At 42.4% G+C, this 25,469-nt stretch overlaps 1 protein-coding gene across 2 annotated transcripts; it reads left to right on the top strand.

Annotated features, from left to right (window-relative positions):
• Positions 1-2,293: 2,293 nt before the first annotated feature.
• Positions 2,294-24,834, top strand: MGC68699 (uncharacterized protein). 2 transcript variants are annotated; one of them, XM_018241006.1, is made up of 15 exons: positions 2,299-2,533; positions 8,452-8,666; positions 9,780-9,961; positions 10,825-11,036; positions 12,152-12,333; positions 13,667-13,772; positions 14,890-15,003; positions 20,495-20,633; positions 21,506-21,701; positions 21,808-22,066; positions 22,159-22,266; positions 22,385-22,738; positions 22,832-23,014; positions 24,205-24,337; positions 24,422-24,834. In XM_018241006.1, the coding sequence occupies exons 1-15, from the start codon at positions 2,531-2,533 to the stop codon at positions 24,613-24,615; spliced, it is 2,580 nt and encodes an 859-aa protein (XP_018096495.1). In that variant the 5' UTR covers positions 2,299-2,530; the 3' UTR covers positions 24,616-24,834.
• Positions 24,835-25,469: the final 635 nt, after the last annotated feature.

Below are 25,469 nucleotides of genomic sequence, written 5' to 3'. Positions count from 1 at the left end.
AAAAGGCAAGTAATTGAAAAAACACAATTTGCTTTTGGTTTTTATTTTTTTATTATTTGTGGTTTTTGAGTTATTTCGTTCTTTATTCAGCAGCTCTCCAGTTTGCCATTTCAGCAGTCTGGTTGCTAGGGTCCTAATTACCCTAGCAACCATGCATTGATTTGAATAAGAGACTGGAATATGAATAGTAGAGGCCTGAATAGAAAGACAAGTAATAAAAAGTAGCAATAACAATATATTTGTAGCCTTACAGAGCATTTTTTTTTTAGATGGGTCAGTGACCCCCAATTTGAAGGCTGGAAAGAGTCAGAAGAAGAAGGTAAATAATTTAAAAACTGTAAAAAAAGAAATAATGAAGGCCAACTGAAAAGTTGCTTAGAATTAGCTATTCTAAAACATAATAAAAGTTAACTTAAAGGTGAACCACCCCTTTAAACCATCATCAATGAATTCTAAAGCTAAGTTTATCTCCTGCACTACCGCTGCACCAATGTTTCCAAAGGTCCATAAGGATCAGGTCAATCCCCCAGGACTTCCATTCATCTCAAGGATGGGTCCTGAATTCTGCACAAGAGCAGAGATGCTTGACAGGATCCTTAATCCTCTGGTGGAAGATACAAAATCCAATTTGAAGGATACAAGTAGTTTTCTTGAGCAATTGTATGTGGTTCATCTTAGGGAAGGTATGATACCCATACTGTGCCCAGTTTGTACCCCTTGGAGAAGGGCTACAAGCCTCAAGGCAGTAGAAAGTGGCATGTGCAAAAATGTTCAAAAACTCTTCAATAAATATATGAAAGGCTGCTCCAGTGCTGGGCGGAAGGGGGCGGGCAGGAGTGGGCGGTGCAGATGGGATATCTCCATGTCTTGTCTACTGTATATGCCTGTTGTTCTCTTTTGTTTGTTTTACAGTACTGTGAAATGTAAAGATGGTCAAATTTAAGGACAAGCTTGAAAAAGGAATTTCTGTTTCCGAAACGTTGCAGCAGCTGCCTGCCTCTTCTATATATATTTATTTACTGTGATAAATATATTGGACTGAAAAGGTTAAACTTGCTCTGAGTGGGGCCTGAGAGGGAAGTTGGCCTCAGTATCTCAGGAGAATAGGAGTTTGGCCTCAGTATCTCAGAAAAAGAGAAGGTAGGCCTCAATATCTTAGAAGAGGAGGTAGGCCTCAAAATCTCTGAAGAGGAGGTAGGCCTCAGTATCTCAGATGAAGAGAAGTTTGGCCTCAGTATCTCAGGAGAAGAGGAGGTTGGCCTCACCATCTGAGGAAAAGGGGAGGTGGGCCTTGGCATCTCATGAAAAGAGGCTGGGCCCTGGTTGGACAGCCTTAGTGAAGTTCAGTGCAGGGACCCCATGGACAAGGTTAAGCCTAACTCCTGTAAATACTGTACATCTCAGGTGTGTAAGGGCTACTTAGTGTGGGTTAGTATTCCCCAGGCAACACCCACCTTACTGTTGAAAACCAAAGCTGGAAAGGGAGTTGGGCTAGATTTAGATGGGATCCAAAATCACTGTGCTCTCCATCAGGGTTTACATTTACAGTAGGGGGTACATTATTCACTATAATACATGAGTGATACTCAGTGTTCCCTGTATAACTCAGCCTGTAGCCTTGTGCCTTTATATGGTCACAGAACAACCTCTCAGTGACTTCTAATATCCTTATCATTTACAGTAGGGGGTACAGTATCCCTTATAACACATGAGTGATACTCAGTGTTCCCTGTATAACTCAGCCTGTAGCCTTGTGCCTTTATATGGTCACAGAACAACCTCTCAGTGACTTCTAATATCCTTATCATTTACAGTAGGGGTACATTATCCCTTATAATACATAAGTGATACTCAGAGTTCCCTGTATAACTCAGCCTGCAGCCTTGTGTCTTTATATGGTCACAGAACAACCCCTCAGTGACTTCTAATATCCTTATCATTTACAGTAGGGGGTACATTATCCCTTATAACACATGAGTGATACTCAGAATTCCCTGTATAACTCAGCCTGCAGCCTTGTGCCTTTATTTGGTCACAGAACAACCCCTCAGTGATTTCTAATATCCTTATCATTTACAGTAGGGGGTACATTATCTCTTATAATACATGAGTGATACTCAGAGTTCCCTGTATAACTCAGCCTGCAGCCTTGTGCCTTTATATGGTCACAGAACCCTCAGTGACTTCTAATATCCTTATCATTTACAGTAGGGGGTACATTATCCCTATAGATAAAGGTATGACATGACACACAGGGCTATGAGGGTGGAGCTGTACAGGGTCAGACTGTGCTACACTGTTTCTTACAGTCGGTACATGTCATTGCCTGGTCCTTACTGCAGCAGACTGTCTGTATCACGTTGCCATAGTCACGGATCGCCTCTCCTCAGCACGTGACACCTCGGCTGTCGGTCCCGCAGGCTTGTAGCTGTCATTGACGTCACCTGCTCCTTCTTCTTCCCGAGTCCTCCATCAGCGAGGCGACTCCCTGCTCCCGGCCTACTCGGGGAATCCCGAAACATCCGCCACCATGGTGAGTGTCAGCGGCTCGTTTGGGCGCGATTCTGTGAGGGAGACTCCGGTCTGTAAGGAGCCGAATCTATTCAATGCCGGGGACGCTGTCTGACCGTTAATGAAGGAAGGATGACGCGCCCCCCAGTTCGGGGGTTCCCGTAGATTCGGCCATATTGATCCGCACTGCGCTGCTTCCTGACCAACTGTGACCCCTGGGCCTTCAGTCAATGTCAGAATGTTCCATGTATGGCGGGGGGATATGGGGAGCTCCCCCACAGAATTTATTTTAATAATCTGCTGCGTCACTGTTTGGCTTATTTATGTCATAAAATGAGTGTGTTCCTGCGCCTGTTGTATCTTGTGCCTCATATCCATTCTATATACTGTACCTATATTATCCTGTGCCTCTTATCCATTCAATATACTGTACCTATAGTATCCTGTGCCCCATATCCGTTATATATACTGTACCTATAGTATCCTGTGCCTCTTATCCATTCTATATACTGTACCTATAGTATCCTGTGCCCATATCCATTCTGTATACTGTACCTATAGTATCCTGTGTCCATATCCATTCTATATACTGTACCTATAGTATCCTGTGCCTCTTATCCATTCAATATACTGTACCTATAGTATCCTGTGCCTCTTATCTATTCTATATACTGTACCTATAGTATCCTGTGCCTCTTATCCATTCTATGTACTGTACCTATAGTATCCTGTGCCTCTTATCCATTCTATATACTGTACCTATAGTATCCTGTGCCCATATCCATTCTATATACTGTACCTATAGTATCCTGTGCCTCTTATCCATTCTATATACTGTACCTATAGTATCCTGTGCCTCTTATCCATTCTATATACTGTACCTATAGTATCCTGTGCCTCTTATCCATTCTATATACTGTACCTATAGTATCCTGTGCCCCATATCCATTCTATATACTGTACCTATATTATCCTGTGCCTCATATCCATTCTATATACTGTCTGTACCTATAGTATCCTGTGCCCCCATATCCATTCTATATACTGTACCTATAGTATCCTGTGCCCCCATATCCATTCTATATACTGCACCTATAGTATCCTGTGGCCATATCCATTCTATATACTGCACCTATATTATCCTGTGCACCATATCCATTCGATGTACTGTACCTATAGTATCCTGTGCCCATATCCATTCGATGTACTGTACCTAAAGTATCCTGTGCCCCATATCCATTCGATGTACTGTCCCTTTAGTATCCTGTTCCCCATATCCATTCTATGTACTGTACCTATAGTATCCTGTGCCCCATATCCATTCTATATTCTGTACCTATAGTATCCTGTGCCCCATATCCATTATATATACTGTCTGTACCTATAGTATCCTGTGCCCCATATCCATTCTATATACTGTACCTATAGTATCCTGTGCCCATATCCATTCTATATACTGTACCTATAGTATCCGGTGCCCCATATCCATTCTATATACTGTACCTATAGTATCCTGTGCTTCTTATCCATTCTATATACCGTACCTATAGTATCCTGTGCCCCCATATCCATTCTATATACTGTACCTATAGTATCCTGTGCCCATATCCATTTTATATACTGTACCTGTAGTATCCTGTGCACATATCCATTCTATACATTGTACCTATAGTATCCTGTGCCCCATATCCATTCTATATACTGTACCTATAGTAGCCTGTGCCCCATATCCATTCTATCTACTGTACCTATAGTATCCTGTGCCCCATATCCATTCTATATACTGTACCTAAAGTATCCTGTGCCCCATATCCATTCTATGTACTGTACCTATAGTATCCTGTGCCCATATCCATTCTATGTACTGTACCTATAGTATCCTGTGCCCATATTTATTCTATGTACTGTACCTATAGTATCCTGTGCCCCATATCCATTCTGTACCTATATCCTGTGTATCCTATACCTATAGTATCCTGTGCCTCATATCCATTCTATATACTGTACCTTTAGTATCCTGTGCCTCTTATCCATTCTATATACTGTACCTATAGTATCCTCATATCCATTCTATATATTTGTACCTTTAGTATCCTGTGCATTCTATATACTGTACTATATATTCTGTGTATCCTATATACTGTACCTATAGTATCCTGTGCCCATATCATTCTATATACTGTACCTATATGTACTGTACCTATACTGTACCTATAGTATCCTGTGCCCCATATCCATTCTATATACTGTACCTATAGTATCCTGTATCCATTCTATATACTGTACCTATAGTATCCATTCTATATACTGTACCTATAGTATCCTGTATATCCATATACTGTACCTATAGTATTCTGTGCCTCTTATCCATTCTATATACTGTACCTATAGTATCCTGTGCCCCATATCCATTCTATATACTGTACCTACAGTATCCTATGCCCCATATCCATTATATGTACTGTACCTATAGTATCCTGTGCCCCATATCCATTCTATGTACTGTACCTATAGTATCCTGTGCCCCATATCCATTCTATGTTCTGTACCTATAGTATCCTGTGCCCATATCTATTCTATATACTGTACCTATAGTATCCTGTGCCTCTTATCCATTCTATGTACTGTACCTATAGTATCCTGTGCCCCATATCCATTCTATGTTCTGTACCTATAGTATCCTGTGCCCATATCTATTCTATATACTGTACCTATAGTATCCTGTGCCTCTTATCCATTCTATGTACTGTACCTATAGTATCCTATGCCCCATATCCATTCTATATACTGTACCTATAGTATCTTGTGCCTCTTATCCATTCTATGTACTGTACCTATAGTATCCTATGCCCCATATCCATTCTATATACTGTACCTATAGTATCCTGTGCCCATATCCATTCTATCTACTGTACCTATAGTATCCTGTGCCCCATATCCATTCTATGTACTGTACCTATAGTATTCTGTGTCCATATCCATTCTGTGCGGTAATATACTATACAGTTGCCTCCCAGGGATCCCCCTACATTATTCTGTGCCCCACATTTCAGTTGCCGCATTTAGACTTCATACACTATTGCTTATTCCTGTGTCCCATTTATTATACTGTACTTTCCCCAGTAGCCAATCAGAGTGCTGAGTACCATAGTCCCAGAATAGCCTCCTCATTCAGTGTAGAGTAAATATATATACTGAGTAGGAAGGGTGGGAATATACACTCAGTACCCCCACCCCACCACCACACCACACATCTCTGTGCTTCATGCTGCAGACTGCACTGGCTTATTGGCCGCCTCCCTTGCTGTGTATCAGGGCAGTAGAATGAATATTTAATAAATATATAGACACTTCATTGGCTGTGGCCTCACCCACTTAACCTACCCACGTGGGGAACTGCTATGTGCAGGGTATGTCATTGTAATGGTACATGGGGCTCAGGCTGTGAGTATTTAGCTCCAGGCCCCTCTCCCTCCCATATATGAGCAGGTCCGTGAGCCTCCTCGTGCTCCCCCAGATTCAGTTACTTGGATCCTCCTCTGTGTTACTAATATTGCAACCCCTCCCCCTGCCCCGAGACACCTGATCACCATCGTGTGACTGGAACTGCCTGGTGGTCATGTGGGATATTGTCCTGCTGCTCTGCATGCTGGGATTTGTAGTTCAAAAGCTCGTGGTTGATATTTTATACAGTCATATGAAAAAGTTTGGGAACCCCTCTGAGGCTGCATAATAATTTACTCCACTTTCAACAAAAAAGATAACAGCGGTATGTCTTTCATTTCTGAACAAAGATTTTTAGTGAAATTCAGTTGTATGAAGTTAATTCAAATGTAAAAAACTGGGGTACCCTTGTAATTTTGCTAATTTGAATGCATGTAACTGCTCAATACTGATTACTGGCAACACCAAATTGTTGGATTAGCTCGTTAAGCCTTGAACTTCATAGGCAGATGTGACCAATCATGAGAAAAGGTATTTAAGGTGACCAATTGCAAGTTGTGCTTCTGTTTGACTCTCCTCTGAAGAGTGACAGCATGGGATCCTCAAAGCAACTCTCAAAAGATCTGAAAACAAAGATTGTTCAGTATCAGGGTTTAGGGGAAGGCTACAAAAAGCTTCTCAGAGGTTTAAACTGTCAGTTTCAACTGTAAGGAATGTAATCAGGAAATGGAAGGCCACAGGCACAGTTGCTGTAAAACCCAGGTCTGGCAGGCCAAGAAAAATACAGGAGCGGCATATGTGGAGGATTGTGAGAATGTTACAGACAACCCAAAGATCATCTCCAAAGACCTGCAAGAACATCTTGCTGCAGATGTGTATCTGTACATCGTTCTACTGAATACAAGAACATGTGTATGGCAGGGGGATGAGAAAGAAGCCCTTTCTGCACTCACACACAAACACAGTCGATTGTTGTATGGAAAAGCTCATTTAGACAAGACACAGTCATTTTGGAACAAAGTGCTTTGGACTGATAAGACAAAAATTGTGTTATTTGGTCATAACAAAAAGCACTTTGCATGGTGGAAGAAGAACATCGTATTCCAAGAAATACACCTGCTACCTACTGTCACATTTGGTGGAGGTCCCATCATGCTGTGGGGCTGTGTGACTAGTTCAGGGACTACTGGGGCCCTCGTTAAAGTCGAGGGTCGGATGAATTCAATCCAATATCAACAAATTCTTCAGGATAATGTTCAAGCATCAGTCACAAAGTTGAAGTTCCGCTGCAGGGGTCGGATATTCCAACAAGACAATGACCCTAAACACACTTGGAAATCTACAAAGACATTTATGCAGAGGGACAAGTATAATATTCTGGAGTCTCCCGACTTGAATATGATGGAAAATCTATGGGATGATTTGAAGCAGACTGTCCATGCTCGGCAGCCATCAAATTTAACTGAACTGGAGAGATTTTGTATGGACAAATGGTCAAAAATAGCCACATCCAGAATCCAGACACTCATCAAAGTCTATAGGAGGCGTCTAGAGGCTGTTACATTTGTAACTAAGTAATGATGTAATATCTCTGTTGGGGTGTCCAAATTTATGCACCTGTCTAATTTTGTTATGATGCATATTGCATATTTTCTGTTAATCCAATAAACTTGATGTCACTGCTGAAATACTACTGTTTCCATAAGGCATGTTATATATTAAAAGGAAGTTGCTACATTGAAAGCTCAGCCAGTGATAAACAAAACTCCAAAGAATTAAAGGGGATGTTCACTTTCCAAACACTTTTTTCAATTACTTTCCATTATTTATTTTTTACTGTTTTTCCAAAATCTAAGTTTAAAGTTGAACGTCCCTGTCTCTGGTGTTTGCACCTGAATTACTGAATTGCCAGATTCAGACTCTTACAATTTTACAACATTTAGTTGATCCATTTCTCAGTAGCATCTGTGGAGTATTAACAACTATTGTATCAATTCTAACAGTTGCCTTTAATGAAACCCAAAGATTCTGCTCAGCAGGGACAAACATAACAAATGTATCAACTAAATGTATCCATTTATAAGTTTTACCTAGAGCTGCTTTGAAAGGTGAAAAATGACACTTTGCACTTCAATATTAGAAAAACGGTGACACATACAAAATAGGAAGTTAATGTAAAAAGTCTTTATTTCTGATGATCTGTCTGAAAACATCTAGTTGTTTGAAGGTGAACCACCCCTTTAAGAGGGGTTCCCAAACTTTTTCATTTGACCGTACACTATAGAAAGCATCAGGGCCCCTGGGCAGTCATATAAAGTTGCTCTTATCTTTAGGTGGGAGTGAGACATCAGCCAATCATCAGGCTTGATCGAGTCAAATGATCCAATCACAGAGAAGCCCTTCCTTTTCTTGTGCCTAAAGTTGTTGATCTTGCGCGGGGGCTGCCATACTGAGATCTCTCCTGGGTTCTAATGCCAGACTTTCCCTCACTCACAGGTGAACTTCACTGTAGACCAGATCCGAACCATCATGGACAAGAAGTCCAACATTAGGAACATGTCTGTCATTGCCCACGTGGATCATGGGAAATCCACCCTGACGGACTCGCTGGTATGTAAAGCCGGAATCATCGCCTCTGCCAGAGCTGGAGAAACCCGATTTACTGACACCCGCAAGGATGAGCAAGAGCGATGTATTACTATTAAATCCACGTGAGTACTGCCCCCTGGTGTCAGCACAATTGTATTGCTTCTGGTCCTGCTTCTAGAGTCATGTGATGTAGTGTGTATAATACATCATGCAGCCCCTATTGTGCTCCCTTGTGCCACCAGCTTCCTGACATTCTCATGCATACAGCTACTTTTTGTCAGTAACCTGTCAGCAGTGCATTACAGAGCAAACCTTGGTCGGAGGCAACACAATGTGGCTCAATTTAGTGGCCCATCTTAGAAGTGTGGGGCTATGCTTATTGTACTATGAGCTGTTGGACAATGACCCGTGTGTTTGTGTTCAGGGCGATCTCCTTGTACTATGAGCTGTCGGACAATGACCCGTGTGTTTGTGTTCAGGGCAATGTCGTACTATGAGCTGTCAGACAATGACCCGTGTTTGTGTTCAGGGCAATCTCCTTGTACTATGAGCTGTCGGACAGTGACCCGTGTGTTTGTGTTCAGGGCGATCTCCTTGTACTATGAGCTGTCGGAAAATGACCCGTGTGTTTGTGTTCAGGGCGATCTCCTTGTACTATGAGCTGTCGGACAATGACCCGTGTGTTTGTGTTCAGGGCGATCTCCATGTACTATGAGCTGTCGGACAGTGACCCGTGTGTTTGTGTTCAGGGCGATCTCCTTGTGCTATGAGCTGTCGGACAGTGACCCGTGTGTTTGTGTTCAGGGCGATCTCGTTGTACTATGAGCTGTCGGACAATGACCCGTGTGTTTCTGTTCAGGGCAATGTCGTACTATGAGCTGTCAGACAATGACCCGTGTGTTTGTGTTCAGGGCGATCTCCTTGTACTATGAGCTGTCGGACAATGAACTGTGTGTTTGTGTTCAGGGCGATCTCTTTGTACTATGAGCTGTCGGACAATGAACTGTGTGTTTGTGTTCAGGGCGATCTCCTTGTACTATGAGCTGTCGGACAATGGCCCGTGTGTTTGTGTTCAGGGCAATGTCGTACTATGAGCTGTCGGACAATGACCCGTGTGTTTGTGTTCAGGGCGATCTCCTTGTACTATGAGCTGTCGGAAAATGACCCGTGTGTTTGTGTTCAGGGCAATGTCGTACTATGAGCTGTCGGACAATGACCCGTGTGTTTGTGTTCAGGGCGATCTCCTTGTACTATGAGCTGTCGGAAAATGACCTGGCATTCATCAAACAGTGCAAGGAAGGCGCTGGTTTCCTCATTAATCTCATTGACTCACCGGGGCACGTGGACTTCTCCTCCGAGGTGACGGCTGCCCTGCGTGTGACAGATGGAGCTCTCGTGGTTGTCGACTGTGTATCAGGTAATTTGAACTCTTTTATTGTATTATATTGTATAATATGATGGGTGGGCTGTCCTACTCGAACTCAACCCTAATCTGCTACATGGCAGCCCATAACCACTTCAATAAATAGGAAATTAATGTAAATAAACTCAGTTTTCTCCTTTTCCTGTTTTTAGTGGTGCCAGAGATATTAACAGTTTTATACTGCCAGCACCAGGCTTTGGGCTCAGCAGTTCTCTCTCCATAGTCGCTGTGTCAGTGATCACAACGTTGTCCGTTAACCCTAGGGTTGCTGACACAGCAGTACTGTGAGTGGAGATAGAAAGCGGAGTATCTATGGGCCCATCTCTCCGTAGAGTCCTGGGGAGGAATGGGATTGTCTGTGATTGCCATGGAACAGCTGTTCCTGTTATCAGACACTCTCTGACTCACTTTCCCATTAGAGCGGCAGTTCTGCATTTTCCAAACTGTCACCTGGCTCCCATGGGAGGAACACAGATTCCTTTAGGACAAACCTAGGGGGCTCTCATGGATTATGCTGTGTTTTGATGTGTGGTTTAAAGGGTAAGGAAACCTAAAATTCACTCGCTGAGTCACTTTCCCATTAGTGTGGCAGTTCTGTATTTTTCAAACTGTCCCCTGGCTCCCGTGGGAGGAACAAAAATTCCTTTAGGACAAGCCAAAGAGCCTCTCATGGATTATGCTGTGTTTGGGTGTTTGGTTTAAAGGGTAAGGAAACCTAAAATACACCAACATATGTTGCAGAAATTACACATCAGTCCCTGCCCCAATGGAGCTTACAATCTACGGCCCCTATCACATTGCCTTTCCCTGCTATACGTTCAGTTTTGAAAGAGACTCTGTATTGGTCTGTCTGTCAGGTGTGTGCGTACAGACGGAGACGGTCTTGCGTCAGGCCATCGCCGAGAGGATTAAACCAGTCCTGATGATGAACAAAATGGACCGAGCTCTGCTGGAGCTGCAACTGGAGCCAGAGGAACTGTATCTCACCTTCCAGAGAATCGTGGAGAATGTCAATGTCATCATTTCCACCTACGGAGAAGGAGAATCTGGACCAATGGGGAATATCATGGTAAGGGGGTCCACATTTCTATATGGTGTACCTACTACAGGTATGGGACCTATTATCCAGAGTGCTCAGGAGCTGGAGTTTACCGGATAACAGATATTAGGAGGCACATTTATTAAAGGTCGGATTTCGAATTCATGCTTTTTAAAACTCTAATAAATTCAAATATACTCGAAATTCAACTGGGGGGTTAGTTATAAAAAAAATTGAATATCTAAAAATCGGACTAGTTTTACTGACTCGAAAACTCGAATCGAATTCGACTAAATTTGATTTGAGTTTTTTCTCCAAAAGGAGGAAGGCTACTAACATGTGAAGATGGGTCCCTGGAGGTCATCCATTGACTTATACATGAACTCGGCAGGTTTTAGGTGGCGAATAGTCAAATTCGAGTTCTTAAAGGGCCAGAGTGTGATAAATCTCAAAATTAGAATTAAAACTCGAATCAAGTTTGGATAATTCACAATTCGAATTTGAGAGTTTTGATTATGGAAAAAAATTAGAAATATAATAATAATCTAATAAATTTATAATCTAATAATCTGCCCCTAAATCTACTAAAAATCATGTAAACATTAAATAAACCCAATAGGCTGGTTTTGCTTCCAATAAGGATTAATTATATCTTAGTTGGGATCAAGTACAAGCTACTGTTTTATTATTACATAGAAAAAGGAAATCATTTTTAAGAATTTGGATTATTTGATTATAACGGAGTCTATTGGAGACGGTCTTCCTGTAATTTAGAGCTTTCTGGATAATTGGTCTCTGGATAACAGTAGTAGTAAATGAAGACCGTATTGAGTTAAATAAAGCCAATAGGCTGGTTTTGCCTCCAATAAGGATTAATTATATCTTAGTTGGGATCAAGTACAAGCTACTGTCTTATTAAAGGAAATCATTTTTAAATTTGGCTAAAATGGAGTCTGTGGGAGAACTATTCCATAATTGTGAGCTTTCTGGATAATGGGTTTCCAGATCCCATACCTGTATATGTTTGGTTGCTTGGAACTGCAAAATATACAAAGCCCACCAAAGATGGCGCCCTTGATCCTCCCCTTGTCTCTCTATCTTCATGGCAAACCCTATGAGCTAACGCTTCATTGTTTCTTACACAGATTGACCCAGTCATCGGCACTGTGGGATTTGGCTCCGGTCTGCACGGATGGGCTTTTACCCTCAAGCAATTCGCAGAGATGTACGTTGCGAAATTCGCCTCCAAAGGAGACAAGACGAAAGTGAACCCTGCTGATCGTGCAAAGAAAGTAGAAGACATGATGAAAAAACTATGGGGAGACAAGTGAGTGGAAATCGCTGACCCGGCAATGACCATGGTTACCTCCCGGGGTCCCTCCTGGTGCATCCGCTTATAGGGGCGCTTCACATTTACGTGAATTTTTAGTATGTTATAGGATGGCTAATTCTAAGCAACTTTTCATTTGGTCTTCATTTTTATAGTTGTTTTTTTTAAGTATTTCCCTTCTTATGACTCTTTCCAGCTTTCAAATTGGGGTCACTGACCCCACTTAAAAACAAATGCTCTGTAAGGCTACACTCCTCTTTCTATTCATATTCCAGTCTCTTATTCAAATCAGTGAGACCTGCTAAATAATAGGGATGCACCAAATCCACTATTTGGGATTCGGCCGAACCCCCGAATTCTTCGTGAAAGATTCGGCCGAATACAGAACCGGATCCGAACCCTAATTTGCATTAATTAGGGATGGGAAGGGGAAAGCATTTTTTACTTCCTTGTTTTGTGACAAAAAGTCATGGGATTTCCCTGCCTGCCCCTAATTTGCATATGCAAATTAGGATCCAGATTTGGTTCAGCTGGGCCGAAGGATTCGGCTGAATCCTGTTGAAAACCAATGGCAAATTGTCTCAGAATATCACTCTCTACATCATACTGAGAGTTAACTCAAAGGTCAAAAACCCCTTTAATGTCAGGGGTGGTTCACCTTTAAGTTAACTTTTAGTTTTTATTGTTTTTTAATTATTTGCCTTCTTCTTCTAAATCTTTCCAGCTTTTAAATGGTCGTCACTGACCCCATCTAAAAAACAAATGCTCTGTAAGACTACAATTGTATTGTTATTGCTACTTTTTATTACTCATCTTTCTATTCAGGCCTCTCCTATTCATATTCCAGTCTCTTATTCAAATCAATGCATGGTTGCTAGGGGAATTTGGACCCTAGCAACCAGATTGCTGAAATTACAAACCAGAGAGCTGCTGAATAAAAAGCTAAATAACTCAAAAACCACAAATAATAAAAAATGAATACCAATTACAAATTGTCTCAGAATATCCCTCTCTACATCATACTGACAGGTAACTGAAAGGTGAATAACCCCTTTAATGTCAGGTTGTGGCTTGCCTTTCCATGCCTTTTAGGGCCCCACTCCTAGATGATCTGCCAGGGCCACATTGTGCCATTAAAGTTAAGTTGTAATTGAAATGTCTGGGCCTATTTCAGGGTCCCAGTCAAGCTGCTTCAGCCCCTAGTTTTCTGCATTTCATTGTTGCCCCCTAACAAAGTGCCATGTCAATCCTCCGGGTGCATTTGGGGCATATGTTTTTTTTTATCAGACAAATTAACATTTTGTTTGCTAATAATATATTTTGTTGGAAGGTATTTTGACCCGTCCACGGGCAAATTCAGCAAAACTGCCACCAATGCCGACGGAAAGAAGCTGCCCCGCACCTTCAGCCAACTTATCCTCGACCCCATCTTTAAGGTAAGGAAGTGCATAGACTTTGCAGTCATATTAAATACACATTATTAAAGGGGAACTCCGGCTTCAAACTAAAATTTGATAAAGAGGCCCACATAACACAGAACCCCCTAATATACCCATCACAGTTACCTGTTTCTTCAAAAAGTATAAATAAATGGCATTTTCTATGCTGAAATCCAGTTGTTTAACAGTTCTTCTCTTTCTGCATCATTTGAAATCCTGGCAGGGAAGGAGGGACTAAACACTAATGTAACAACTACTCAGGCCTGGACTGGCAATCTGTGGGTTCTGGCAAATGCCAGAGGGGCTGCTATAAGGCCCCATAGAAAGTCAGTATTTAGTGGGCTGGTGGGGCTGTTTGGGCCTCTGTGTGGGCTGATTGGGCCTCTGTGTTCCTGAAATGCCAGGGCCTATTTTAATTCTCAGTCCGGACCTGCAACTACTCCACAGCTTACAGACAGCATGCAGGAACTACATAACCCACAATGCATTGCACTAGGATGTTCTGTTCCTTATTGAAATCACGTGTGCAGGGAATTGTGGGGTTTGCAGGATGCAGGCTAAAGGTGGCCATACACAGGCAGATAAAGCTGGCGATATCGGTCGTTTGGACCAATTTGACAGCTTATCTGCCTGTGTATGGGGGCTTCTGACGGGTCTTCCCGATTGATATCTGGCCGAACGTTAGATTTACCCCCGATATAGCCATGCCGTTAGTGGCATATCGGGGAAAGATCCGCTCGTTAGGCGATGTCGCCAAATGAGCGAATCTTTGAGTCTATTGCCAGCTTAAGGACAGATGGCTGTTGATACAAAGTATCAGTAGTCAGACAGCTCAGCAAAGTAGTCAGACAGATCAGCAGGAGAGCAGGGGGCTGGGCTTAGGGAACTGTTCCAAATCATGAAAAGACTGCAAATTTTTTAATTGATGTATTTTGCAAAGTTGCAATTACTTTTCAAAAAGCTTAAGTTATGTTTGTGTGGAGTTCCCCTTTAAATACACTTCGAACCAGGCACCTGCCCTTAGCAACGAGTCGTTGCTACGTAACCCCATTAATGGTCAGAACCGCGAGTGATCCCCCAAGGAAAGTACTGTGTGTTATCGTTGGATTTGTAGGTCTTCGATGCCATCATGAACTTCAAGAAAGAAGAAACGGCCAAACTGATTGAGAAGCTGGATATCAAGCTGGATACGGAGGACAGAGAAAAGGAAGGGAAACCTCTTCTCAAGGTACGTTGGAATCCAAGGTGGAAAACAGCAGGGAGCTGAGCCAATCACATCCTTGTTATAGTCATGGGTCTCGTCCAGTATTGGCTAATCCCCAGTAGAGAAGCATTGCTTGGTGGGCAACTAGCCATGCTGTGAATTCAGGGCACTTGGACATGGGCAAACTTACTGTCATTTTATTGTTTGCTTCTCCAGGCTTAGAATAAAACTGTAGCCAGTCAAAGCTGTAGGATATCTATAGGACCAGATTGATGCAGGATGAAGGAACGATTGGCTCACACTCGTGATGGAGACCATCCGTAGTGGGCCACACCCATGGTCCCATGCAGTCCTAGCTAAAAGAATTTAACCGGGGTTGTTCACCTTTGAGTTAAATTTTAGTACAATGTAGAGAGGGATATTTTGAGACAATTTGCAATTGGTTTTCATTTTTTATTATTTGTGATTTTGAGTTATTTAGCTTTTTATTCAGCAGCTCTCCAAGTTTGTAATTTCAGCCATCTGGTTGCTAGGGTCCAAATTACCTTAGCAACCATGCACTGATTTGAATAAGGGACAGGAATATGAATAAGAGAGGGCCTTAGTAGAAAGAGTAATAAAAAGTAGCAATAACAATAAAATTGTAGCCTTACAGAGCAAATTGTTTTTAGATGGGGTCAGTGACCCCCATTTGAAAGTTGGAAAGAGTCAGAAGAAGAAGGCAAGTAATTCAAAAACTATTTAAAAAAAAAAGACCAATTGAAAAGATGCTAACTTAAAGGTGAACCACCCCTGATATGTAGCCAATCCATGTCCAGATATCAGACCACAATTGGCTCCACAAATGGCACATTAAAGGTTAAGTAAACCTTAAAAATAAGTGAATGTTAAATGAATGACGGGGCTATTCTAAACACTTTTGTCCCATGAGAGCCAATTGAGCTGTAACCTCACTACCTAGGGTTGCCACCTTTTAAAAAAATCTCTACCGGCTGGTGGAGGGGGCGGGAATAAAAGGGCGGGCTCTGGCTGCAAAGGGGCGGGTCGCGACAATTAAGGGGGTGGATCCATGGCGCGTGATTGGCTGGGCTGGTCGTGATGTCAAAGGGGGGCAGGGCACATTGTGCATTTGGACTCAAGCCAGCAGCAAAAAGGTTAGTTTTTAACTAGGCTGGGTGCAGGCCACGGGCATTTGTTTGATGTATTACAAATTTACCGGCAGCTACATTGCCGGTAAATTTGTAATACTGGCCCCGGCCTTGGCTGGTGTTTTACCGGCTAGGCCGGTAAAATACCGGCCAGGTGGCAACACTAGCACTACCCGCTCAGCCCAAAACCACCCGCGAGTTCCCCCGCATGTCTATGGACCTGGTAGTTTAAAATAAAGAATTGTGTCTGTCTGCCTAATTGATCTAAAAGAGGGAACCAGCGCCTGACGGGCGTTTCTCTCGCACAGCTAGCTTTATCAAGGTATAATTATGCCTTTGACGAAGCTCGCTGAGTGAGCAAAACGCATGTCAATCTTACCGGGTCCATAGACATGCAGGGGAACTCGCGGGTGGTTTTGGGCTGATCGGGTAGTTCAGTTACAGCTTAATTGGCTCTCATGGGAATAGACACCGATGCCGTAGCTTAATTAGTCAAGGCGCTTCAACTCTCACCCACGGACACGCGCTCACCAACCTGTGCACAAGCTCCTGGGGAGGTGGTGGGGTGACTGCACCCATATTTGCAGGGGCTGCAGTTAATCCCAGAGAGGATACTTGTATCCGGTCTACTCTGCAAGATAAAGCCCACATTGTGTTCCTCCATAATTGTCATTTTAAGCCTTTCTATTACTCTGGATTATTTTAAATATATTATTAAAAGTTACGTTTTATTTTGGTTCATGGGAATCATGAGATACCAAATGGGGTGGTGCAATCTTGGGGGTCATTCTTTTTTCTAAGGGCTTTCTATATATACGTTACTTGACCCTGCACACCATTTGTTTGCTTCTCAATTGGTGGAAGGTGCTCCCAACTCTATAAATGTGCAGGTCTCCAGTGCTGAGCTCGGATCAATATACACCTACATCCAATGTGAGTCCAATAAATAGGGTGGGAAAGGTTTTTGGCACAGACTGAGCATGGCTTATTGTCTATATACAATTTGTTTTAACTACCGTATGTTTTGGAATAAATCCATTTCATCCCTTTAGGTGGACACCGCTGATTATGACTGTTGATTAATGCTTGGCTGGTGGATTCTCTTATCCCTAACCTGTGCTTTCTTCCCCGTTTGTTTCCCCCCCTCCCCCATCCAGGAAGAGAGGCCTAGTATTTCTATTAGTGGCAGGCAGGAAGCCATTTTTATTTCAGGCTGACTCACACTTGCCATCAAGAGACATGGTAGAAACCCCCCGACGTAAGCAGACGCCTCCGGATCCATGTTGTTGTCGGACAGGTGTGACCTTATTCAATAAGTGGGATGGAATGGTGGGAGGGTCATATCCTCGTATTCGGTTATTCACAGCATGACCAATCAAACTCTATGTATGAACGAGACTCTATGTGGGTGGAGGGCACCTCTCGTTATTGTATAATGCTGTGAACAACATGGAGAATGTGACTCTCAGAAGCTCCGGTGCTGCTTAGGTTTGTCAGAATCTGTGGCTGACGAGCGTTGATATTCTTATTGTAACCCTAAATCTGCTAATCACCCGGGGATCACACTGCGAGCGGGAAATGATGATATAAATTGAATATATTGAGACGACCATGCTGTAATTCTGTCAGATAGAGATTTATAGCTTTCCACGTTAATCTATAATTGATATGATCTTTAACTCCCTGTACCTCCTATTTCTCACAAATCCTATACAGGTATGGGATCCATTATCCAGAAAGCTCCAAATCACAGGAAGGCCAACTCCCGTAGACTCCATTAGAATCAAATGATTCAAATTTTAAAAATGATTTCCTTTTTCTGTGTAATAATAAAACAGTAGCTTGTACTTGATCCCAACTAAGATATGATTTAGGGATGCACCGAATCCACTTTTTTGGATTCGGCCGAACCCCCGAATCGTTCGTGAAAGATTCGGACGAATACCGAACCGAATCCAAACCCTAATTTGCATATTCAAATTAGGGGTGGGAAGGGGTAAACATTTTTTCCTTGTTTTGTGACAAAAAGTCCCGAATTTGCATATGCAAATTAGTATTCCGATTCGGTTCTGAAAAAAGCCGAATCCCGAACCGAATCCTGGATTCGGTGCATCCCTAATAATTAATCCTTATTGGAATAAAACCAGCCTATTGGGTTTATTTAATGTTTACATGACTTTTTAGTAGAGTTAAAGGGGTGGTTCACCCTTAATTTAACTTTTTAGTATGTTATAGAATGGCTGATTCTAAGCAACTTTTCAGTTGGTCTTCATTTTTTATCTTTGATAGTTTTTGAATGATTTGTCTTTTCCTCTGACTCTTTCCATTGGGGGTCCCTGACCCCCATCTAAAAAACAAATGCTCTGTAAGGCTACAATTTTGTTATTGTTACTTTTATTATCCACATCTCTATTTAGGCCTCCCCAATTCATATTCCAGTCTCTTATTCAAATCAGTGCATGGTTGCTATGGTAATTTGGACCCTAGCTACCAGATTGTTTAGAATGCAAACTGGAGAGCTGCTGAATAAAAAGCTTAATTTAAGGTCAACAACCTCTAAGGCACCGAGATCTAAAGTACGCAAGATCACTTATTCAGAAAACCCCAGGTCCTGAGCATTCTGGATAACAGGTCCCGTACCTGTTCACCTGCAGGGAGAAGAACTTAACCCCCTCATTCCCTCCTGTTACATAGTTAAATTGGGTTGAAAAAAGACAAAGTCCATCAAGTTCAACCCCTCCAAATGAAAACCCAGCATCCATACACACACCCCTCCCTACACTCACATAAATTCTATATACCCATATCTATACTAACTATAGAGTTTAGTATCACAATAGCCTTTGATATTATGTCTGTCCAAAAAATCATCCAAGCCATTCTTAAAGGCATTAACTGAATCAGCATCACAACATCACCCAGCAGTGCATTCCACAACCTCACTGTCCTGACTGTGAAGAACCCCCTACGTTGCTTCAAATGAAAGTTCTTTTCTTCTAGTCTGAAGGGGTGGCCTCTGGTACGGTGATCCACTGTTGTGTTATACTGCAGTGTAGATAGAGAATGGATCCAGCCTTTACCTATATAATCTATATCATACTATTGCAGCATGTTCTCTTACATATATGCAACTTCTATTTTCTTTTTACTGCCTCTCAAACGGAGAGATTCATGGGAAAATGCAAATGGTTTGGGGATGGAAAAAGCATGTTCGGTCATTCACAGACAGACATTCCCCTGGGTAACTACAAGTTTGGCTGTCGCTAGAGATCTCTTCTTAGCCAGGGGAGGTTGCTTTACTGTTGAAAAACATAAAAAAAGGCAAATCTCTGAAGCTTATGCGTTTCATGCCCAAAAGGCACTGTGTGCCTTTTGGGCATGAAACGCATAAGGCTTCAGAGATGATATAGAGATATAGTTATTAGAGTCAGTCTTATTGTATAGATATAGGCACGGCCATGTCTTGGAATGTGGGAACATGCTTTTTCTAGTTATGGAAATGGCACACACGGAGATTCCCAGCATTTTTGCCGCCAATTCCAGCTCTTTGGGTGGGCAGCAAATGCCAGGTAGTTCCCCGTTACCGACTTTAATTCCACACATGCATTAAGCAGCAGGACAGGGTCCAGAAAAATTACTTTTCATATTTGGAGATTGTTTGGCCCGCTTGTCTACTGCGCTGGAAACTGCAAAATGCTGGGAATCTTCCCAAGAGTCATTGCTCTTACAGCAAAACGTACACCCCTTATTTAACACGAGTGCAGTGAACAGGGGCTTGTGCTGGACATACTTTTTGGATATTTTCAGGAATTGGGAATAATGTATAGTTTATTATTTCCTGAGCTAAACAGGGAAACTGAAGCTCCTCAATGTTTGGTTTCCTGAGAGGTAGATGAACTAGATTCCCAGATGATCCTCCTGCACAATAGACACTATCTTGCAAGGACCAAACATGGAGGAGCTTCAGTTTTTTTGTTTAGCTCAGGAAATTTAAAAAAAGAAAAGAAAAAAGCCCTTATTCATTGCCCTCATGTTGCACAGGAGGTTATAATGCCCCTTTAAGTGTAAGGGCAAAACACAAGTGGTAAGTGGCTACCCCTCAACACTATTCTGCATGTAGACCAACACTAAACGCAAATCTATTTCCGATTATGGACTTTTCATTGTGACCCTAAGGCTGAGGTTTATTCTTCCTTAATTGCACAAGCGATGAGTTGCCCTCAGGTGTATATTCAGAATTACCCAATCAGATTCTTCTGCTTAATATAACTCTTACTTCCTCTCTTCTTTTTTTCCCCTCCAACTTTCAAGCATCTCCCGTGTTCGGTTTTGCCTATAACGTTCCTAACCAGCTTTATTATACACAGGCGGTCATGCGCCGTTGGCTGCCAGCGGGAGACGCCTTGTTACAGATGATCACAATCCACCTGCCATCTCCGGTAACGGCACAGAAATACCGATGTGATCTGCTGTATGAAGGGCCACCAGACGACGAAGCTGCTTTGGGTAAGAACATCCACCTGGGCTGAGTCAATAGATGGAAAGAATAAGCAAAGGAAACCAGTCTGTGCTCCGTTTCCCTATTTGCCAGTATTAGGTTTCAACCCATAGGTTTCTATTTCTTGTTCTTTTCCATCGCCCAATTTTCCAGCATTAGGTTCCGACCCATAGGTTTCCATTGCTTGCTTTTTCCATTGCCCTATTTGCCAGCATTCGATTCTGACCCATATGTTTCCATTGCTTGCTTTTCCATTGCCCAATTTTCCAGCATTAGGTTCCGACCCATAGGATTCCATTGCTTGCTTTTCTATTGCCCTATTTTCCAGCATTCGATTCTGACCCATAGGATTCCATTGCTTGCTTTTCCATTGCCCTATTTTCCAGCATTAGGTTCCGACCCATAGGTTTCCATTGCTTGCTTTTCCATTGCCTTATTTGCCAACATTAGGTTCCGGCCCATAGGATTCGATTTCTTGTTCTTTACCATTGCCCAATTTTCCAGCATTAGGTTCCGACCCATAGGTTTCTATTTCTTGTTCTTTAGCATTGCCCAATTTTCCAGCATTAGTTTCCAACCCATAGGATTCCATTGCTTGCTTTTCCATTGCCCTATTCGCCAGCATTAGGTTCCGACCCATAGGTTTCCATTGCTTGTTCTTTTGAATTGCCCTATTTGCCAACATTGGGTTCTGACCCATAGTTTCCTATTGCTTGTGCTTTTCCATTGCCCTATTTGTTGGCATTGGGTTCTAACCCATTGGCTAAGAATCCCCTGACCTAAATGGTAATTGCCTGGACTCTGCAGGTTCATTTATGGGTCAGATGATTATCACTTGGAACTGCTCGCCATTACTGATTCATAAACTTCTAATATTTAGGTGTGAAAAGCTGCGACTCTAAAGGACCTCTGATGATGTACATCTCTAAGATGGTGCCTACATCTGACAAGGGTCGTTTCTATGCCTTCGGCCGTGTCTTCTCTGGAACTGTATCAACAGGACAGAAAGTGCGTATTATGGGCCCAAACTACACCCCTGGAAAGAAAGAGGATTTGTACTTGAAACCCATTCAGCGGTAAGTTCTACCAAATGCATGGTGCTTACCTTGTATTCATTAATTGGCTGGATGTCCTCATGATTAGCTCAGCCTGGCCTCCTATAGCTTATGTGTATATTTGCAGCACCATATTGATGATGGGTCGTTATGTTGAGCCCATTGAAGACGTTCCTTGCGGCAACATAGTCGGTCTCGTTGGGGTCGACCAGTTCCTGATCAAGACCGGCACCATCACCACCTTTGAACACGCCCACAACATGAGAGTCATGAAGTTCAGCGTCAGCCCTGTGGTGCGAGTAGCTGTTGAAGCCAAAAACCCAGCGGACCTCCCCAAACTGGTGGAAGGCTTGAAGCGTCTGGCTAAATCTGATCCTATGGTTCAGGTAGGTCAGCTGGCCAGAACATAGGAGACTTGTATGGGTCGGTTGGAGAGTATTCAGTAGGGATAAGAACCTCTTCACTATTCCCTGTTTAGTGTATCATTGAAGAGTCAGGAGAACATATCATTGCTGGCGCTGGAGAACTTCATCTAGAAATTTGCCTTAAAGATCTTGAAGAAGACCACGCTTGTATTCCCCTCAAGGTAAGTACTGGCTCTGGGACTATAGGGACAGTTGCTTTCCAGGTTTAATGGTCTCAGTATGGCCACTTCCACCATCCCTTCTTGCACACTCTGTAAAACTATAACATTCGCTCTCCAGAAATCCGACCCGGTCGTTTCCTACCGCGAGACTGTAAGCGAGGAATCTAGTCTGCTCTGCTTGTCCAAATCTCCAAACAAGCACAATCGCTTATTCATGAAAGCAAGGCCCTTCCCAGACGGGTTGGCCGAAGACATTGACAAGGGGGATGTCGGCTCCAGGCAGGAATTAAAACAACGCGCCCGCTATTTGGCAGAAAAGTATGAGTGGGACGTGGCAGAGGCCCGGAAGATTTGGTGCTTTGGCCCTGATGGGACCGGACCCAACATCTTAGTGGACGTTACCAAAGGTGTCCAGTATCTGAATGAGATCAAGGACAGTGTTGTGGCTGGATTCCAGTGGGCCACCAAAGAGGTGCGTATCCTGTTTTGGGGTGAACACCCTGAGCCGGTGTTGTGTGTTGTTATGTGAAGGTGACACAAACTCCTGTGTCCCGTTCCATTGCAGGGTGTGCTATGCGAGGAGAACATGAGAGCAGTGAGATTTGACATTCATGATGTCACACTGCATGCTGACGCCATCCATCGAGGAGGCGGCCAAATAATCCCCACCGCCAGGAGAGTTCTGTATGCCTCCGCCATCACAGCTCAGCCCCGACTCATGGAACCCATCTATCTAGTGGAGATTCAGGTAAGATCCAGTTGTCAAAACGGAGGGCACTCCAATAAACACAGCCAAAAATTGCTAGAGTTTTATAGGAGGTGCAAACCCCCACATTCAGTAACCCAAAACTGTATATTGCATATATTGGCTAAGCACACTCAAAAAAAAGTATACTAACAAATGGTGGTATAGAAGAAAAATCTCTATTTTTTTACAATAAAACATACATCAGTCAAAATAGTAACTTATGAAAGCAATATATACTTTGATATATAGATAGATAGATAGATAGATGATAGATAGATAGATATTATTCCCCTTGACAAAATATATATTTGCTTTATTAGATTTGATTTAATTTTTTTTGATAATTCAGCTTTGAAATTAGATAAGGCGATCTTGAATTTATTACATCTTGTTATGAATGCTACGAGGAAACGTATCTTTTTATTGGATACAGAAGGAAGTCCCTTAGTCCCTCTGTCAGTTCTCCTTGCAAGAAGCTTTTAGATTTAATTTTGAGAAACAAAAATCCTCCTATTCTTTTCATTGTCTATGGTCCAGATACCTAATTTATTTGATAAACCCAAAAAGGAATTGCTGACTAAATTGGGATTCATAAAGTCATCTGAACATGAAAATTGAAAGTTCAATTTTTCCGGGAAATTATCTAGTTATTTCCCATTTAAGGTTCTAAATGCTTTATATATTATTTATTTATTTTTTCTTTGCTCTAATGTAATTTTCATTTTGTTTAAATTTATTTTTATGATCTATGTTGGATCTTTAGTGCTCTAAGTTGGTTCATGAAGATTATCATGTTATTATTGCTACGGAATTTTGTTTATGTACTGCTCCATTATTGACTTGTTTATGGAAAATATTAGAATACGTTGTAAAAATGAAACGAGTGTGCAGACCCAATGTATGCAAGATCCAATTGTATGAATTCTAATAGCATCATTTTTCCAAATTGAGAAGTAGAGCTTGTCAAAGCGAGTGTCCCACTAAAACACTCACTACTGCCCTCTAGTTCCAATGCTGAAGGTGCAATCATTTTCAGTGACAGTCCCCAGCATACTGTCATCAACCCTATGATTTCAGTGAAGCCAATTCTCATTCTAACTCATTGCAATCCATGGCTCTCCATTCGATGTTCGGGCTACACCTTCTTTCTGTTGTGGTGCGGCTTTCCATCTGCTTTTTCTGTCCGGCAGTGCCCAGAGCAGGTGGTAGGAGGGATCTACGGTGTACTGAACAGAAAGCGTGGCCATGTCTTTGAAGAATCCCAAGTAGCAGGAACACCAATGTTTGTTGTGAAAGCTTATCTCCCTGTAAACGAATCATTTGGTACGTAGCCCTTACGTCTCAGTCTATAAAGAGGTATGTGTGTGAGACCCACTAATATTTCCCGTATCCCCGCCATCTTTGCAGGTTTCACAGCGGATTTACGCTCTAACACCGGCGGCCAGGCTTTCCCCCAGTGCGTGTTCGATCACTGGCAGATCTTGCCTGGAGATCCGTTTGACAACACCACCCGTCCCAGTCAGGTCGTTGTAGAAACCCGCAAGCGAAAAGGCTTGAAGGAGGGCGTCCCACTCCTGGATAACTTCCTCGACAAATTGTAACTCGCCCCACCCCTCGTCTCAGACCGTAGGTCCCGCTTGTGATTTACAGCAATGCTGCTTTATCTCATGAAACAGATTTCAGTCTCATTACACTGCAGAATCCCAGCACTTACCTCTGACTCGGAGAACACCAGGAAGATGCTTTGCCCTCTTAAAAACTAATCTGAAAAAAGGGAAAATCTTCCTCCAAAAAATTTAAATAAACAGTGTAAATGTGAATGTGTTCAGTTTCCTTTTTATCATCCTCTCCTGCCAAAACCCTGGGGCAAAAGTATTTCAGGTTAATATATAATTAGAACGATCCTAGTATTTGGGGTAATCAAAAGGTCAGTCTATGGACCAAAGTTAACGGAAATTGTGCCGGCTCCCAGAGCACACTTCAACAAATGTTTCAAAAAATTCCAGTAACTCAAGATGATAAATTCCAATTTATTTAAAAGTGTATTAAAAACATTTCAGCGTAATGACCCCCTGATCCTCCACCTCACGTGTTTTGTACCCTCCTACACATACTCATAGGTGATAGTGCCAGAGCGTACGAAATGTGAAAGGTGGAGGATCATGGGGTCATTACGCTGAAATGTTTTTAATACACATTTTTAAATGAATTGGAATTTTTATAATTTTGAGTTAAAAGTTGAATTTTTTTGAAATATTAATATATAATTCTCTTGTTAGGCCCACATTTACTTGCTCTCCTAACTTTTACAGGCCCTGACCAACTCTTGCAGCATAAAGGGAGACTGGAACCAATAAAGTAGCCCTGATGGTACTTACATAGACTCAAAGGAAAAGATGAGAAGAACGGGGGGCTTAAGTCCCCCGCAGCCTCCTCACCCTACAGCACTCCCCTT

This window comes from Xenopus laevis, chromosome 1L (genome assembly GCF_017654675.1).
Source record: "Xenopus laevis strain J_2021 chromosome 1L, Xenopus_laevis_v10.1, whole genome shotgun sequence".
Classification (NCBI taxonomy): Eukaryota; Metazoa; Chordata; class Amphibia; order Anura; family Pipidae; genus Xenopus; species Xenopus laevis.
The sequence above is the reverse complement of the archived record's forward strand: the minus strand, read 5'-3'. Positions and strand labels throughout refer to the sequence as shown.

Excerpts from the sequence above, each read along its gene's own strand:
- MGC68699 (XM_018241006.1), top strand. Across the intron at positions 9,962-10,824 it reads GGTTGTCGACTGTGTATCAG|GTGTGTGCGTACAGACGGAG; the intron begins GTAATTTGAACT and ends TCTGTCTGTCAG. Across the intron at positions 20,634-21,505 it reads AGACGACGAAGCTGCTTTGG|GTGTGAAAAGCTGCGACTCT; the intron begins GTAAGAACATCC and ends TCTAATATTTAG.